The sequence below is a fragment of the Chiloscyllium plagiosum genome, unplaced genomic scaffold (assembly GCF_037043375.1).
Source record: "Chiloscyllium plagiosum isolate Xiang-an unplaced genomic scaffold, Cpla_swu_hap1 HiC_scaffold_1, whole genome shotgun sequence".
NCBI classification, from domain to species: domain Eukaryota; kingdom Metazoa; phylum Chordata; class Chondrichthyes; order Orectolobiformes; family Hemiscylliidae; genus Chiloscyllium; species Chiloscyllium plagiosum.
The window spans coordinates 93997472-94015175 of NW_028270139.1; the positions used below are offsets into that span (position 1 = coordinate 93997472).

The 17704-nt window shown below is 39.9% G+C and overlaps 1 protein-coding gene across 5 annotated transcripts in view; it reads left to right on the plus strand.

Moving 5' to 3' along the window:
- Positions 1-17704, plus strand: part of il6st (interleukin 6 cytokine family signal transduce) — an 81718-nt gene that overhangs the window by 54267 nt on the left and 9747 nt on the right. For all 5 annotated transcript variants that reach the window (XM_087988985.1, XM_087988976.1, XM_043688907.2 and 2 more), the window contains 7 exons: positions 2569-2779; positions 3794-3982; positions 4520-4621; positions 6664-6810; positions 12191-12337; positions 13807-13903; positions 14892-14979. In XM_087988985.1, the coding sequence (XP_087845111.1) occupies positions 2569-2779; positions 3794-3982; positions 4520-4621; positions 6664-6810; positions 12191-12337; positions 13807-13903; positions 14892-14979 (981 nt within the window). The remainder of the gene's footprint in view (positions 1-2568; positions 2780-3793; positions 3983-4519; positions 4622-6663; positions 6811-12190; positions 12338-13806; positions 13904-14891; positions 14980-17704) is intronic.

A 17704-nucleotide genomic window follows, 5' to 3' on the forward strand; every position in this document is an offset into this window, starting at 1 on the left:
TTGGTGGAAGGAGGTGAGGGTGAGGCTGATAGGCCGGAGAGGTGGTGGAGGCGGAGAGGTTGGGACGAAGATTGCAGGTCAAGAGGGCGGTGCTGAATCTGGGGGTTGTGACTGAGAAAAGGTGGGGGGGGAGGGGAAATGAGGAAGCTGGAGAAATCTACATTCATCCCGTGTGTTGGAGGGTTCCTAGGCGGAAGATGAAGTGCTCTTCTTCCAGGCATCGTGTGGTCAGGGTCTGGCGATGGAGGAGGCCAAGGACCTGCATGTCCTTGGCAGAGTGGGAGGGGGAGTTAAAGTGGGACTGGAAAGAGTGGGCCTTGCAGGTCCTTTGCCTCCTCCATCGCCAGACCCTGACCACATGACGCCTGGAGGAAGAGCGCCTCACCTTCCGCCTAGGAACCCTCCAACCACACATGATTAATGTAGATTTCTCCAGCTTCCTCATTCCCCCCCCCCCCCCCCCCCCCCCCCCCCCCCCCAACCTTTTCTCAGTCCCAACCCCCGGATTCAGCACCGTCCTCTTGACCTGCAATCATCTTCCCGACCTCTCCGCCCCCACCCCCCCCCCCCCTCCGGCCTATCACCCTCACCCTCACCTCCTTCCACCTATCTTATTCCCAGCACCCCTCCCTCTACCTTTTATCTCAGCCTGCCTGACACACCAGCCTCATTCCTGAAGAAGGGCTTATGCCCGAAACGTCGATTCTCCTGCTCCTCAGATGCTGCCTGGCCTGCTGTGTTTTTCCAGCATCACATTTTTGAAAGATACTAGCCAATGGTTATATAGCACATTAAATTTTACTTTTTATGTGTTATATTCTGGTGATTTATTCATAATTATGTATGTCAATGATGCAAAAATTAAGTTAATATTGAATTAGATTTCAGCTGTCGTACATTCTTTTTACAATTTATCTGTCTTATGCAGGGTCCATCTGCTGTCCTAGATTAAGACCATAAAAGTAAATGTCGCTAAAATTTTGGGATTTGACAGGGTTAATTTCTATATAACTTTGCAAAACAGAATGGAATTTGAAAGCTGGAATTTGAGAATTTTCTGTTGGGGTACAAATATCTACCTCCCCTTACTCAGTCAATTGTTTTATAAGTGCATTTCCTTAAGTTTTTCCGACTGGAAGAGAGTGATGGTCCCCACAATGCAGTTCTTGGATCGTTGCTTTTTGAAATGTGTAGATGATTTGAATGTTCGAATAGAAAGTAAAATTTGCTACATTTTGGTAATGATACCAAATCTGATGGTGTAGCTGACATTAAGGATGATGGTAATTAACTGCAGTGGGACGTAGTCCAATGGATGTGCTAGCAGAATAATTGGACATGTGGAAAATGGAGTTTAATAAGGACTGTATGAGGTAATATATTTTGGAGAGGGATAGAGAGGGGCAATAAAAGCTTAATGACCTGTTCTAGAGTGGTCAGAAACAAAGAAATCTGGAGGCAGGAAATATTGAGAGCAGTTAGCTAATCACTTGGGATATTGTGCTTCATAAATTGAGATACAAAGTATCAAAGTGGAAGTTATGGTGAATCTGGTTGGACCACGACTGGGGTATTGCATCCAGTTGTAATTGTCACAGTTTAGAAAGTATCTGGATTGTTGAGAGCACGTAAAATTCCAGAAATCAGGAATTTTAGCTATAAGGTCAGGTTAGAAAACCTGTTGCAAATAGCTGATAGTACATGATGGCTTAAGGTCCGTAGATTAAATGGTTTTGGCAAGTGATTAAGGAAAGTGTGTATGGAAGGATATACAGTGAGTGATAATGGCCCGGAATTTGAATTTCAACAAGAATGATAGAAACTGAGACAATGAATTACTTCACTTGAAGTAAACTTGCAGTACTGCGTAAATAGAACAGAGGAACAGGATTGGTCTGTTTTACAGAGAGCCAGCAAGGGCTCAAAGTGAGGAAGGCTTCTGTACTGTTTTCTACAGGAATACTAAAATTCTTTGGTGGGATGAAATCAAATTACAGGGCAGTGTTAAACTTCAATGGTGTACCAGGATTAGCATCTAAAATCAGGAGATAATCTATTTTGGTTTAATAACTCTGACTCTCTTCAGCCTAAGGTGTATGTCATTTGATTAGACCATGTTATTTGACCTGATCTAGCAGACTCAACAGATTCTGTTTTTCTTGTGGAACATGGAATGTACTTGCATGGGTAGGAGATATTTGAAACGATGTCTTTCTCAGCATGCTGAAAGCAATGAAAGAATTCTTGCTCAGAAAGTAATGTTCCACTTCAGAATGTTTTGAGTGGATTATATTTTCCCACTATCTTCCTATCAATAAAATCAGCTGACAATGAGTCTTTCTTTAAAATACACGATTCTGAAAAGGCATACATTTGAAGTCTTAAAATGTAAACAAAAGGATAGAAAGACTGCATTTATTCTTAAATGATTTGATATCGGCTAAATTATGCCAAAGTTGATGTTTATGTCTTAGTCTGTCCTTTTGTACATAATAAAATTCAGTTCGGCCTGGCATCAGTTTCTACCTGACGTTTAAAATTCTTTTTAAACTATTTTTCAAATTGCAGGAATTAGAAAAGTCAGATGCTAATGGGGTTATCTTGAAGTACAAGATGATAATTAAGAAGAGTTCTATGAACACCAAAACCATTGAAACAACAAAACTGGGATGGAATATTACAGTTTCAGATGGGGAATACGAAGTTACACTTAGTGCCAGCAATTCAGCTGGTGACTCTCCCACTGAAATTTTAATACTGCCTGCAGTAACAGAATCAGGTGAGTTTTCTTCATAATATAAAGTAGCATGTGAAAATAGACAATTCAGTCTTTCCAATCCATTCCGTCTACATATTTGAACTGCTGAGAAATTGATCACCCACTAGGCCTCCTGAGGAATACTAACCAGAACTGACAAAATCTTCCAAGATATGCAAGCCGTATATCTTGTTCCCTAATACTGAAGGCACTCAACTCAAATTCCAAGTTACTTTTTCTTTCTTGCAACTAAATCTATTCAAATTACGTTTTTGCTTTGGTGGAATGTGCAAGAAGAATAGAGAGTCAGTTAGCTCAGTTGGTTGAATAGCTAGTTTGCGATTCGGAGTGATCCCAATAGCATGGGTTACCATGAAGGATCCTCATTTTCTCAACCTCCTTCCTGGTAATTATTGGGTGAAACCAGTTGTGCCTCTTTCACTCCTACCCCCCCTTCACTCTTTCTTCCCCCCCCCCCACCCAAATCCCTGCCAAAAACTATGAGAGAATAGCCCACAGTGTGGTAACATGATGGTGATGTTACCTTTTCAAAGAGAAACCAAATGACAGTGTTATTAAAGCAAGAAATGCTGGTCCTGCAGTGATACACATAAAAGAATTTTGAAAACTCTTCTATTATTTGATCTGGCTGTAGTTTCAAGAATGCAGTAATTACAAATTTCAAATAATGGAGAAAGGAAGAAATATTGGATCAATTCAGGAAAATTGGATAATTGCTCCCTGACATGCACCCTAGCGACTGAATGCAACCAAGCAAAATTGATATGTTACTATGGCACAAGTCCCAGTTAACCCATGAACCCAGGTGTCAGCCTTGAATATTTATTCAATTCTCTGAAGTAGAGCTTGAACCCAAAACTTGGGTTCTGGCTTCAAGATGTTGTGGGTGAGTCAAGGTTAACAGAAATATGTATGTTTTATATCAGGAGAATCCACCACAGAGCTTTAAAATTGGTTTTCAATTCAAAGGAACACTTGTTCCTCTTAATGCAAGATGTGTTTATTCTCTTTCAGCATTCCTGCCTGTACAAAATGTCAGTGCCTACCCTCAAGATGGTCAGTTGATGGTGGAGTGGAAGCCTTCTAGTTCTGCAGTGAGTGGCTATGTGATAGAATGGTGTGAAGAGTCCATCAAGAATTTATGCCCTGGACCTCTATTCTGGCAAACTGCGCAAAAAACTGCAAGGAAGGTTTTTATAAAAGGTGCATATTTCTGTCATGTCTATCAATATTTGAAGAGCAAAGGGTGCAATTTGATTGCCTATCAGTTATTTTGATTTATTTTGTTCTATAGTTTTCTGCTAGAAAGTGGGAATGATTTTCAACATTTGTGTTTCTGGTTTGGAATCTTGCTGGTTGACAGGAACTTATTGGAAATTTAAGTACAAATGTTTTAAAATTGTCAAGCTAGAGTTTTTAAATGGTTAGAAAATTGTACACCATGAATTTACTAAGTTTATCCCTTTTCTTTTCTTAAAAAAAAAAGCAGTTGAAGAGGCACTTATTTTTGGAATCTGTGAAATCCAACAATAAATATGTGGTGCTAGACATAAACATAGAATGTACTTTCAGTCATAGTTGGTGACCAAAGCAGCCATTTGTAAAGTAAAAACTACAGGTCAGAAATGTAAGGTTACTTGCTTTTTCACAGGAAAGACTTAACAAGTTGTTCTTTTTGAAACAAACTCAAATTGCTAAATGAGGAATAACTATAAGGTATTTCATTTATTGCTTCTACAGATAATATAATGCCATTCAAGCGCTACAGGATAACTATATACCCGATGTATCATGGTCGACCAGGAGCTCCGCTTTCAAAACTGGCATATCTGCAGCAGGATCGTATGTACAAACTAATTATGTTAATGATAAAATGCAGAGTATATTTGTATGGAATAAATGCATTTATATAATGTTTATACATAATTCATCTACATGTTCAGTACAAGCTATCAAAATTTCTTAATATACAATGGAAGACATAATAGAAGGGAGCTCACCAGGTAGTGTTCTAGAACAGATATTCCTAGAGGTTCAGGTACATAATTCTTTGAAGTTTATATCACAGGTAGACAAGGTTGTTAAGACGAAATTCAACATGTTTGCCTTATTGCTCAAACCTTTTTTGAGTATAGTAGTTGAGATGTCCTGTTGAGGTTGTACAGGACATTTGGAGTACCATGTGCAGATCTAGTCACCCTGCTACACGAAGGATTTATTAAACTGGAGAGGGTTCAGAAAAGATTTACCAAGATGTTGAGAATGGAGGGTTTGAGTCCTAAAAATAGGCTGTGTGGGCTGAGACTTTTTGCTGCAGCATAGGAGGTTGAGGGGTGACCTTAGAGGTTTATAAATCCTAAGGGGCATAGATAAGGTGAATAGCAAGGATCTTTTCCCTGCTGTGGGCATGTTCAAAACTAGGCGGTATATGTTTAAGGTAAGAGGAGAAAGATTTGAAAAGAACATGTGGGGCAACTTTTGTTTTACACAGAGTGGCTCATTTGAATATAGGAGTTGGGAAGTCATGTTGAGGTTGTTCAGAACATTGGTGAGGCTTCTTCTGAGAAACTGTGTCCAGTTCTTGTCGCCCAGTTATAGGAAGGATACTATTAAGCTGGAAAGGCTCGGAAAAAAATTACCAGCATGTTGCCAGTTATCCAAGGTTTGAATTATGAAGAAAGGCTGGATAGGTTGGTATTTTTTCCACTGGAGCATAGGAGGTTGGGAGGTGACCTTATGCAAGTTTATAAAATAATGAGGGGTATAGATAGAGTTGATGGTAGTTGTCTTTTCCCTAGAATGGGGGATTTCAAGACTAGGGGACACATTTTTAAGTCGAGAGACGAGAGGAGCAAATCTTTTTACACAGGGTGGTTTGTGTGTGGAATGAATTTCCAGAGGAAGTGGTAGATGTGAGTACAGTTACAATATTTAAATGACATTTGGATAATTACATGAATAAGAAAGATTTGGAAGAATATAGGCCAAATGCTAGAAATAGGACTACTTTAGTTTGGGGAACATGATTGGCCTGGACGGCTTGGACAGAAGGGCTATTCCCATGCTATATGATTCTGACTAGCATCACTGGGAGCTAACAGTTTAACTCTTTCGTTATGAATTCCTCATTGTTAGACTGGTTAATTTCTCTCTCAAGAAAATTCTGGTTAGGAAAAAAAAACATCCTAATGTGGAGGTATTTTTTGACCCAGTGGTAAAGTCCCTACCACTGAGCCAGAGACCTTGGTTCATGTCCCACCTGCTCCAGGCATCAGTCATAACACATCTAGACAGTTTGATTTTTAAAAATATAACAAATCAAGAATATTCTGATTTAAAGTAAGTCTAAACTCAATTCCTAGTATGCAAAATTGTCAACTTGCCAGTCACAATTAATCAAAATGAGAGGTGAAAAATGTATACGTAAGTTTGGTACTTTTCTGAGATTTGAAGTCAAGGTATTGATTAGAGGATAGTGTATATAAAAATTCTTCATTTGTTTTTTCCTGCTGTACTCAGCTTTGAAAATCCGATGCCTAAAGTGGCAAAGTAGTTAATTTAATCACCCGATTCAGATGTGTAACGACATACCCCTGACAAAGGTGGGACTTGAACCCAGATTTCCTGGCCCAGAGGTAGAATATACTACCACCGTGTCTTTAGATCCCCTTAAAGTGGCAAAGTACACGAATACTAGTATTGATCTTTCCCGTATGAACGCAAAATGAAACACACCTGATTATTAATAGATAACATATTTAGCGGAATAATTGGAGTAGGAAAGGTTAGATAAGAAAATGCCTGAAAATGTGGAATCGCTTTTACAACCTGAATATTTTAAACTGTGCAAGCTGCGGTAAAAGCTATATCCTTCTGTTTCTCAGGTCCAGCAAGTGGTCCTTTAGTTCGTCTGAAAAATGTGGGGAAAAAAGATGTCACATTGATGTGGAGTGAAATTCCTGTAAATGAACAGCGTGGTTTTATCACACATTACACCATATTTTACAGGAATTGCATTGCAAATGAAACAAGTAAGCAAAAAGATAACATTTACATATTTCTTTTAGTGAAATGTGTACAATACAATGGTGCTGGAAGATTCTTCAACTCAAATGGTCAAGATTGTTATATCAAAAATACTGAAATTAACAGCATTATCTTTTTTACTCGTATTAAGTATTTTGGTATTTTCTGCAGAATTCAGTTGTAAATGTTAAAAGCCACTCCTGTGCAATTTTTATTACATATTGATAAAATTAAGTTTAAATTCATATACTTAATCTTCAATTATAAATGCACATTGTAGTTTATTTAGGCTGTTCATATGGGAAGATCCCACAAAAAGCATGGAGGTAAGTGGGCGTATAAGTTGCTTTGATATATATCATTAAATTTTAGTTAGAATAATGGGAATCACCCTTGCATCCTATTTAAATAGTGCCAATGGAGATTTTTATATCCATCTGGAAAACCGGAACTCAAATTAGCATCTTTCTTTCACCTGTACAGCCCGACCTCATTTCAGCACAGGTTTGTCAGTCTTGTGCTAAAATTCAGGTATTGGTCTTTAAGCCTTTGAATGAGATAATAATAATTCAACCTCCAGAGCCAAGACTGACATAAGAAAATCATGCAAAGTGAAATAATATCACAGCAAATATAAGAATTTTTAAGCTCTTTCACAAACTGCTTGATGGAATTTCTTTCTAACGTTTTCAGCTGCTAAACAGTAAGCAAATGAGATGGAATGGATTGGACGACAATGTAATGACCTGGAACTAGAACTTGCTCATTAATCAGCAATCAGTCTATTGTAAAAATCAATTCCTAGCCTATTCCTGTGAGCTTGTAGTTAATCATGATGTATATTGATAATGTTAAAAAAGTGAGATGTTGCTCTAAAAATTAATCTAGTAAAACTATTGGCATATATGAGAAGGTTTTGGAGTCATAGAGATGTATACCATGGAAACAGACCCTTTGGTCTAACCCGTCCATGCTGACCAGATATCCTAACCTAATTTAGTCCCATTTGCCAGCACTTGGTCCATATCCTTCTAAACCCTTCCTATTCTTATACCCATCCAGATGGCTTTTAAGTGTTGTAATTGTATTGGCCTCCACCACCTCCTCTGACAGCTCATCCCATACACACACCACCCACTATGAAAACATTGCCCCTTAGGTAGCTTTTATATCTTGCCCCTCTCACTGTAAACCTATGTCCTCTAGTTCTGAACTCCCCATTCCCAGAGAAAAGACCTTGAGTAGTTACCCTTTCCATAACCCATCTCATGATTTTATAAACCTCTATACGGTCACCCCTCAGCCTCCAATGCTCCAGGGAAAACAGCCCCAGCCTATTCAGCCTCTCCCTATAGTTCAAACTCTCCAACCCCAGCAACATCCTTGTAAGTCTTTTCTGAACCCTTTAAAGTTTCACAACATTCTTCCAATAGGAGGGAGACCAGATTTGCACACAATATTCCAAAAGTGGCGTAACCAATGTCCTGTACAGCAGCAACATGACCTCCCAACTTCTATACTCAATGCTTTGTCCAATAAAGGAAATCATACCAAACACCACCTTCACTATCCTATCTACCTGTGACTGCACTTTCAAGAAGCTATGAACCTGCACTCCCTAGGACCTTACTATTAAGTGTATAAGTCCTGCTCTGATTTGTCTTTCCAAAATGCAGCTCCTCACATTTGTCTAAATTTAACTCTGTCGGTCACTTCTCAGCCCATTGACCCATCTGATCAAGATCCTGTTGTAATTTGAGGTAACCTTCTTTGCTGTCCACTACACCTCCAATTTTGGTGTAATCTTCAAACTTACTAACTATACCTCCCATGTTCACATCCAAATCATTTATATAAATGATGAAATTCAGTGGACCCAGCACCAATCCTTGTACACACAAGCCTCCAGTCTGAAGAGCAACCCGCCACTATGCTCTGTCTTCTACCTTCAAGTTAATGCTAGCTCTCCCTGTACTCCATGAGATCTAACCTTGCTAACCAGTCTACCATGAGGAACTTTGTTGAGCACCTTACTGAAGTCCATATAGATCATGTTCACCACTCTGCCCTCATCAATCCTCTTCGTTATTTCTTCAAAGAATTCAATCGAGTTCGTGAGACATGATTTCCCACACACAAAGCCATGGTGACGATCCCTAATCAGTCCTGCCTTTCCAAATGCATATAAATCCTGTCCCACAGGATTCCCTGCAACAACTTGTCCACCACTGATGTCAGACTCACTGTCTATAGTTCCTGGGCTTGTCCTTACCACCCCTCTTAAATAGTGGCAGCATGTTACCCAACCTCCAGTCTTCCAGCACCTCATCTGTGCCTACCGATAATACAAATACCTCAGCAAGGGACCCAGCAATCACTTCCCTAGCTTCCCACTGAGTTCTATGGTACACCTAATCAGGTTCTGGGAATTGTCCATTTTTATGCGTTTTAAGACATCCAGTACCTTCTCTGTAATGTGGACATTTTTCAAGATGTCACCATCTATTTCCCCACATTCTATATCTTCCAGCTCCTTCTCCACAGTAAACACTGATATAAAATGCTCAACTATTATCTACCCCCATCTCCTGAGGTTTCACAGAATGCGTTGCTAATCTTTGAGGGGCCCTATTCTCTCCCTAGTTACCTTTTTGTCCTTTAAATACATTTATAAAATCCCTTTGGCAAATAGGAAAAGGGAAAATCCAAAGCTATTTCATGTATACTCTTACTGCCATTATACTCTGCTAAGGATTCACTGTATCTCTACTGTCAACACCTGACATATGCTTCCTTTTTCTTAACCAAAACCTCAATTTCTCCAGTCATCCAGCATTCCCTACACCTACTAACCTTGCCTTTCACCCGAATAGGAATGTACTCTCTCTGAACTCTATTATTTCCTTTTTTTTGATTTTCCAGCTGTTTTTACCTGGAAATACCTGCCCCCAATCAACTTTTGAAAGTTCTACTTTGCCGTTTAAAACTGGAATTTTACAGAACTGCAACTCTCCCAGCTGTGTGAAACTATTTGAGATTTGTTTCTAACAATAAAATACTTATCTGTGTGGAGATGTCAGTTTTCCTTTCCACTAAGTTCCTGTTGTGGTATTACTTTTGCTGACTCATTTAAATAATTCTGTTTTGACGTGCACTGAAATAGAGTCATAGAGATGTACATCATGGAAACAGACCCTTCGGTCCAACCCGTCCATTCCGACCAGACATCCCAACCCAATCTAGTCCCACCTGCCAGCACCCAGCCCACATCCCTCCAAACCCTACCTATTCATATACCCATCCAAATGCCTCTTAAATGTTGCAATTGTACCAGCCTCCACCACATCCTCTGGCAGCTCATTCCATGCACGTACCACCCTCTGCGTGAAAAAGTTGCCCCTTAGGTCTCTTTTATATCTTTCCCCTCTCACCCTAAACCTCTACCCTCTAGTTCTGGACTCCCCGAATGCCCCTCATAATTTTGTAAACCTCAGCCTCCGACGCTCCAGGGAAAACAGCCCCAGCCTGTTCAGCCTTTTCCTGTAGCTCAGATCCTCCAACCCTGGCAACATCCTTGTAAATCTTTTCTGAACCCTTTCAAGTTTCACAACATCTTTCCGATAGGAAGGAGACCAGAATTGCACGCAGTATTCCAACAGTGGCCTAACCAGTGTCCTGTACAGCCACAATATGACCTCCCAACTCCTGTACTCAATACTCTGACCAATAAAGGAAAGCATACCAAACGCCGCCTTCACTATCCTATCTACCTGCAACTCCACTTTCAAGGAGCTATGAACCTGCACTCCAAGATCTCTTTGTTCAGCAGCACACCCTAGGACCTTAACATTAAGTGTACAAGTCCTGCTAAGATTTGCTTTCCCAAAATGCAGCACCTCGCATTTATCCAAATTAAACTCCATCTGCCACTTCTCAGCCCATTGGCCCATCTAGTCAAGATCCTGTTGTAATCTGAGATAACCCTCTTCGCTGTCCACTACACCTCCAATTTTGGTGTCATCTGCAATCTTACAAACTGTACCTCTTATGCTCACATCCAAATCATTATATAAATGACAAAAAGTAGAGGGCCCAGCACCGATCCTTGTGGCACTCCCCTGGTCACAGGCCTCCAGTCTGAAAAACAACCCTCCACCACCACCCTCTGTCTTCTACCTTTGAGCCAGTTCTGTATCCAAATGGCTAGTTCTCCCTGTATTCCATGAGATCTAACCTTGCTAATCAGTTATCATATGTTCACTGTAGAAAATTGGGATTGAAGACATGTTAAGTTTTTTTAAAAATTAAAGATTGAATATTGTTTTTGAGGCGGCTTTTAAATCAATCACTTTTTTGAAAATCAGTTTAGCAAATACTTTAAACTGATTATCATTGGTTGGAAAACCTGTCTGCCTGCATAAGAGATGCTTAAATGAAAAAGGAAAGAGTGAGTGTCTGAAAATATGATAGAAGAATAATTTGTTTATAACTTTACCAATTATACAGTCAGTTCATGGGAACCTTTGAATGTGAAGTGTTTTGACAGTCATTGCATACTGTAAAGCACTGTCTTATCCTACAGTAATTGCACAGATGAAACTTGTTAGATATTCAACCAGAAGGGACATGAGGGTTGAATGGTATCATATGGTACCATAATGCTTTGACTTTATTATTGTCACATGTACCAAAATACTGTGAAAAGTATTGTTTTTGTGTGCTTTCCAGGTAAACCATACCTTACGTAAGTACTTCAGGTTAAGAGAACAGACTGCAGAATATAGTGTCACAGCTACAAAGAGATGCAGAGAAAGAATCTCTGTTACAGACTCTGTTAGTCTGATATATCCCTTATCATTTTGCTCCAAGGGGAGTGCAATGCAAATTGCGAAAAATGCAAGCTGTTGGTAAGGTATATCAGGGATGGGGAATAATAGGACCAACAGTCTTTCTCTTTTAACTAAAGCAGTTTGAGAAGCAACAGATGATGGAAAAGGAAACAGGCTGAACTGGTTTAAAAGGCAAGGTACAGACAGAAAGATAAACTTAGATTCCAAATAATAAAAAAAAGATTATTTTTAAAAATAGAAACATTTTACATCTCTGACAACAGTTTACTACTTTCAGGTGCAAATTCCACAGTTCCCTTCCTGAGCCAGGAAGGTTGAATGGCATTGCAAGAAAATAAGAAATAAAAAGAATACTCACTCTTATGCACTTGTCCCAACTCTGTCTTCACATCACTTTTTTTTGTAAAATTTGTGCATTTTTTAAAGATAATTGATAACCATTTCTGACCACTGTCTTTATTATCTGAGTGCAAATCTTCAATTGTTTTGATTTTTTGGTTTGATAGAAGCTTCACAAGTTGTTTCTAATTTCTAGGTCCAAGTATTGTTGTTGATGCAATGTGTCGAGAGCATGAGCTGACTTCATTAAAAGGCAATACTTTGTATGGTGTACGTGTCATGGCGTCAACAGTGAAAGGAGGCACAAATAGTTCTGAAGTTAATTTCACCACTTTAAGTTATGGTGAGTTTATAACTAGGTTTTTTTTTAAAAAATCATTATCCTCAATTTAGATTTTTTTTAATTTGTTCCCAGGATGTAGGCATTGCTGGATAGGCCAGCATTTATTCACTAGTCCTCCTGTGAGATTCTAAGTGTTCTTGCTTGTGTAATTATTTGTCAGAGCCTCTGGTTTGTTTTTGGATCAGAGCACAGATGTTAGACTTTGTATTGTAGATACAATCTGACAATTTTCCACCTCCCACAAAGGGTAGTACTTTGTTTGCCTTCCTGAATGTAAGATAGTCAACCCGAAATAAGGACTTAGGCCCAGATTTTTGGATGAGTTTCAGACGAAGAAAAATCCCAAGCTTGGAGTTGAAACAAACCAGAGTTATACACAGTACTCCAAAAGTCCTGTGCAATCTTACATGATGTCCCAACTCCCATGCTGAATGGTCTAAGCAACAAACTACAGTTCTGAGGTTGGTTTGTTGCTCTGAAAGAAAAGCAGCTCCCCTTCTCTCCCAGAACAATGTAAATGATGCTTTTGGAGCTTTATAATGTAAACCCAGGATACACAACTGTCGACATGCTGAGAATCTAGAGCCTCTGAACTCCTGTTACCTGTTCACTCATGAATTGTGAGGCCCCTAGTGTTGACACCAAAACTTCAGATATATAGGGCATTGGTAACCCCACATCGCTCATACTGTACAATTCTGGTCTCCTTATTTAAAGAAGCATGTAAATACATTGGAGTCAGTTTAAAGAAGTTTTGCTAGGTTGATAGCTGGAATGAATGGGTTGTCTTATGAGGATCGGCTGGATAGGTTGGACTTGATTCCATTGGCGTTTAGAAGATTGAGCAATGACTTGATTGAATATGTAAGATCCTGAATCAAGGACATCAGATTTTTCTTGTGGGTCAGTCCAGAATTGGGGTACACTTTTTGAAATCGGCACTCATCCTTCCAGGACAGAGGTGAGGATTTTTTCTTAGGTTGGTGCAACTTTGAAAAACTCTGCCTCAGAAGGCAATGGAAGCAGGGTCATTGAATAAGGTCATTGAGGTGGATCAATTCTTATTAGGCAGGAGAATGAAGGCTTATGGTGCATAGGTTGGAATGTGGATACAAAAACCGTTGAAACTTTATTGCTGGAACAGCACAGCAGGTCAGGCAGCATCCAGGGAACAGGAGATTCGACGTTTCGGGCACAGGCCCTTCTCCTGTTCCCTGGATGCTGCCTGACCTGCTGTGCTGTTCCAGCAATAAAGTTTCAACTTTGATCTCCAGCATCTGCAGACCTCACTTTCTCCTCGGATACAAAAACCGATCAGCCATGATCTTATTGAATAGTGGAGCATACTCCAGGAGCTAAATGGTCTGCTTCTGAACTGATTTTATATGATTGATGTTTGTATGTTTGTATTGCAAATTATTTTTGATTTATTGTGAAACATTTTTTTTGTTTTGTTTTGGTTTTTGCAGCAAAAGGAGAAATTGAAGCAATTGTAGTGCCTATTTGCCTGAGTTTTCTTTTGATCACTGTGGTGACTATACTTTTCTGCTTCAACAAGAGACATCTGTAAGTATAATTTGTTTTAGGGTTAGTACTTTAACTTTTCAATAGAATGAAGCTCTATGGTAACAAAAGCTTGTATCTGTAAGGCATCTTTGGCACAATTAAATATCCTAAACCTCTTCAAAGAAACAATATAAAACAAATTTATAATACTGACCAACAAAAGAAATCTTGGGATTTAAGTTGTGTCACAGAAACGTCGATCTGTACCTCTGACTCGAGAGTGCCCTATCACAATCGATCGTTTGGAACCTGGCATACCCTTCAGTTGCTGTCATCATCTTCTGTAGCCAATTCTGGCGTGAAATCCAGAACCTGTAATTGATTTCTTAAAAAAAGAGCATTTGTAAACTCCAATTGGAGTCGATGAGCGTTAAAGAAAAAGTGAAATAGTCCCATGTCATTAAAAACGCTATATACTCTAAAAGAAAAGTAGTGAAAAAGAGAGTGGATTGATGAGTGGCTAAAGACAAAAAGACCTGTTAGAAGATAGAGAATTTTCTCCCTTGCCCAACGCCAAATTGGGCGGCACGGTGGCACAGTGGTTAGCACTGCTGCCTCACAGCGCCAGAGACCCGGGTTCAATTCCCGCCTCAGGCGACTGTGTGGAGTTTGCACGTTCTCCCTGTGTCTGCGTGGGTTTCCTCCGGGTGCTCCGGTTTCCTCCTACAGTCCAAAGATGTGCAGGTCAGGTGAATTGGCCATGCTAAATTGCCCGTAGTGTTAGGTAAGGGGTAAATGTAGGGGTATGGGTGGGTTGCGCTTCGGTGGGTCGGTGTGGACTTGTTGGGCTGAAGGGCCTGTTTCCACACTGATATCTAATCAAATCTAAAAATACTCATGATGCTCCTATTATCAAATAACAAATAACACATTCAAAGATGTTGATTTTAAAAAAACTTGTGAAGGAAAAGAGTAGACCACCTCAAACCTGGTGAACAATACCATAGGAAAAAATTGATCTAATATCAAAAATGTTTTTCTTTTACAGGATTAAAAAATACATTTGGCCTAATGTTCCAGATCCTGCAAATAGTAGGGTTGTCGAATGGTCACCTAGCACTGGAAATCTCATTCAGGTATGATTTTTCATCTGTGGATGCAGAACTAATGGCTTTAGGACGCAATTTAAGAGAGAATACAAAGCAATATTGTGTCTGTTTACTGTAGACAACAGGCAATCATAGACGTTATAGAAAAATAATACTTTAGATTTATTTCCAAAATTAATTTGTTGTTAATTTCTTCCTGTGGATCCAGACATTATTGGCAAGGCCAGTATTTCTTGCCCATTCCTAATAGCTGTTGAAATAAGTGGCTTACAAGGTCATTGCAGAGAACAGGTAACCTATAAATGTCGGTCATTCAGCCTATCCAGTGTGCTCTCTCATTCAATGAGACCATGATTAATATAATAATCATCAACTCCCTTCCTGCCTTTCCCCATAACCCTTGATTCTCTTAAATATTAGAGTCATGCAGCACAGAAACAGACCCTTTCATCCATATCAATCAGGTTTCTTAAACTGAACTTGTCCCATTTTCCAACATTTGGCCCATATCCCTTTTAAACCTTTCCCATTTACGTACCTGTCTTTTCAAGTGTTGTAATTGTACTTGCCTCTACCACTTCTCTGGAAGCTCATTCCACATACATGCCACCTTCTGCATGAAAAGGTTGCCCCTCAGGTCCCTTTTAAATCTTTCCCCTCTCACCTTAAATCTATGTCCTGTAGTTTTGGACTCCTTGATCTTGGCTATTTACCTTATACATGCGTACTCGTGATTTTATAAACCACAATAAGATCACCCTTCAGGCTCCTACGCTCCAGGGCAAATAGTCCCAGTCTATCCAGCCTCTCCTTATAATTCAAATTTTCCAGTCTCTGTAACACCTTTGTAAATATTTTTGCGCCCTTTCAAGTTTATTAATGTCCTTCCTATAGGCAGGGCAACCAGGAGTGGCTATATAGGGTATTCGCAAAGCTGTAACATTCCTGCTCCTGTATTGTGTTCTGGCCAATGAAGGCAAGCAGTCAAACACTGCCTTCACCACCCTGTCTACCTGTGAAGCCACTTTCAAGGATCTATGTATCTTCAATCCTAGGTTTCTCTGTTTGACAATACTCCCCAGGTCTGTACCATTAATTCTTGCCTGGGTTTGTCTTATCAATGTGCAACACCTCATGTTTATCTAAATTGAACTCCATCTGGCCCCAATGATCAAGATCCCACTTCACTGTCCACTACACCACCAATTCTGGTGTCATCCGCAAACTTCCTAACCATGCTTCCTATATTCTTACCCTAATAATTCCAAAGATGTGCAGGTTAGGTGAATTGGCCATGCTAAATTGCCCATAGTTATAGGTGCATTATGTCAGAGGGTAGCGGATCTGGGTGGGTTGATGTGGACTGGTTGGACCGAGGGGCCTGTTTCCACACTGTAGGGAATCTAATCTAATCAATATGATGAACAAGTGGACCCAGTACCGAATCTTGCGGCGCAGCACAGCACTAGTCACAAGCCTCCGGTCTGAACAACAATAATGTTATAGTGGTTTATAAAATCACAAGCATGCATGTATAAGGTAAATAGCCATGGTCAGGGAGTCCAAAACTAGAGGACATAGATTTAAAGTGAGAGGTCAAAGATTTAAAAGGGACCTGAGGGGCAACCTTTTCTTGCAGAAGGTGGTGTGTATGTGGAATGAGCTTCCAGATAAGTGGTAGAGGTGAATACAATTACAACATCTACCACAATCCTCTAACTCTACCGTCAAGCCAATTTTGTATTCTTTTGGCTAGCTAAAGCGCTTCCTGGATCCCATGTGATCTAACCTTATTAACCAATCGGAACCATGCGGAACTATGTTGAAGGCTTTGCTAAAGTCCATGTAAACAACGTCTACTGTTCTGCCTTTATCTGTGTTCTTGGTCACCTCTTCAAAAAACACTCAGATTTGTGAGACACAATTTTGTCTGCATAAAATCATGCTGACTATCCCTAATTAGTCCTCACCTTTCCAAATGCATGTAAGTCTCTCAGAATCTCTTCCAACAACTTACCCACCCGTGATGTCAGGCTCACTGGTCTGTAGTTCCCTGGCTTTTACTTGAAGCCTCTCTTAAATAATGGCACAATGTTAGCCTCCAATCTTTTGGCATCTCACCCGTGGCTATGATGTTAGAAATATCTCTGCTAGGGGCCCCACAATCTCTTGCCTCGTATCCAACAATGTCCGAGGATGTACTAGAACAGGTCCTGAGGGTTTATCTACCTTTTTATGCCTTTTAAGACCTCCAGCACCATATCTTCTATAATGTGTACTCTTCTAGACATCACTATTGACTTCTCTTAGCCCTAGCTTCCATGTCTTTCTTCACAATAAGTAATTTTATGCAGTTAGATGGGTGTTTAGAATCTCTCCCATCTCCTGTAGTTCCACACAAAGATGGCCTCGTTGATCCTTACTGGGGCCCTTCTGTTCTCTCTCTAGGTACTCTTTTGCCCTTGACATACTTGCAGAATTTCTTCTGGATTCTCCTGAACCTTATCTACCAAAGCTATCTTGTGTCCCCTTTTAAACCTCCTGATTTCCATCTTCAGTGTATTCCTACACTTTCTAAACTTAAGGGATTCATTTGTTCCTAGCCATCTATACCTGACACATGCCTCCTTTTTCTTGACCAGAGCCTCAATATCTCTAGTCATCCAGTGTTCCCTATTCCTAACAGCCTTGCCCTTCACTCCACTCTAACAGGAACATGGTGTCCCTGAACTTGCATCGTCTCACTTTTGAA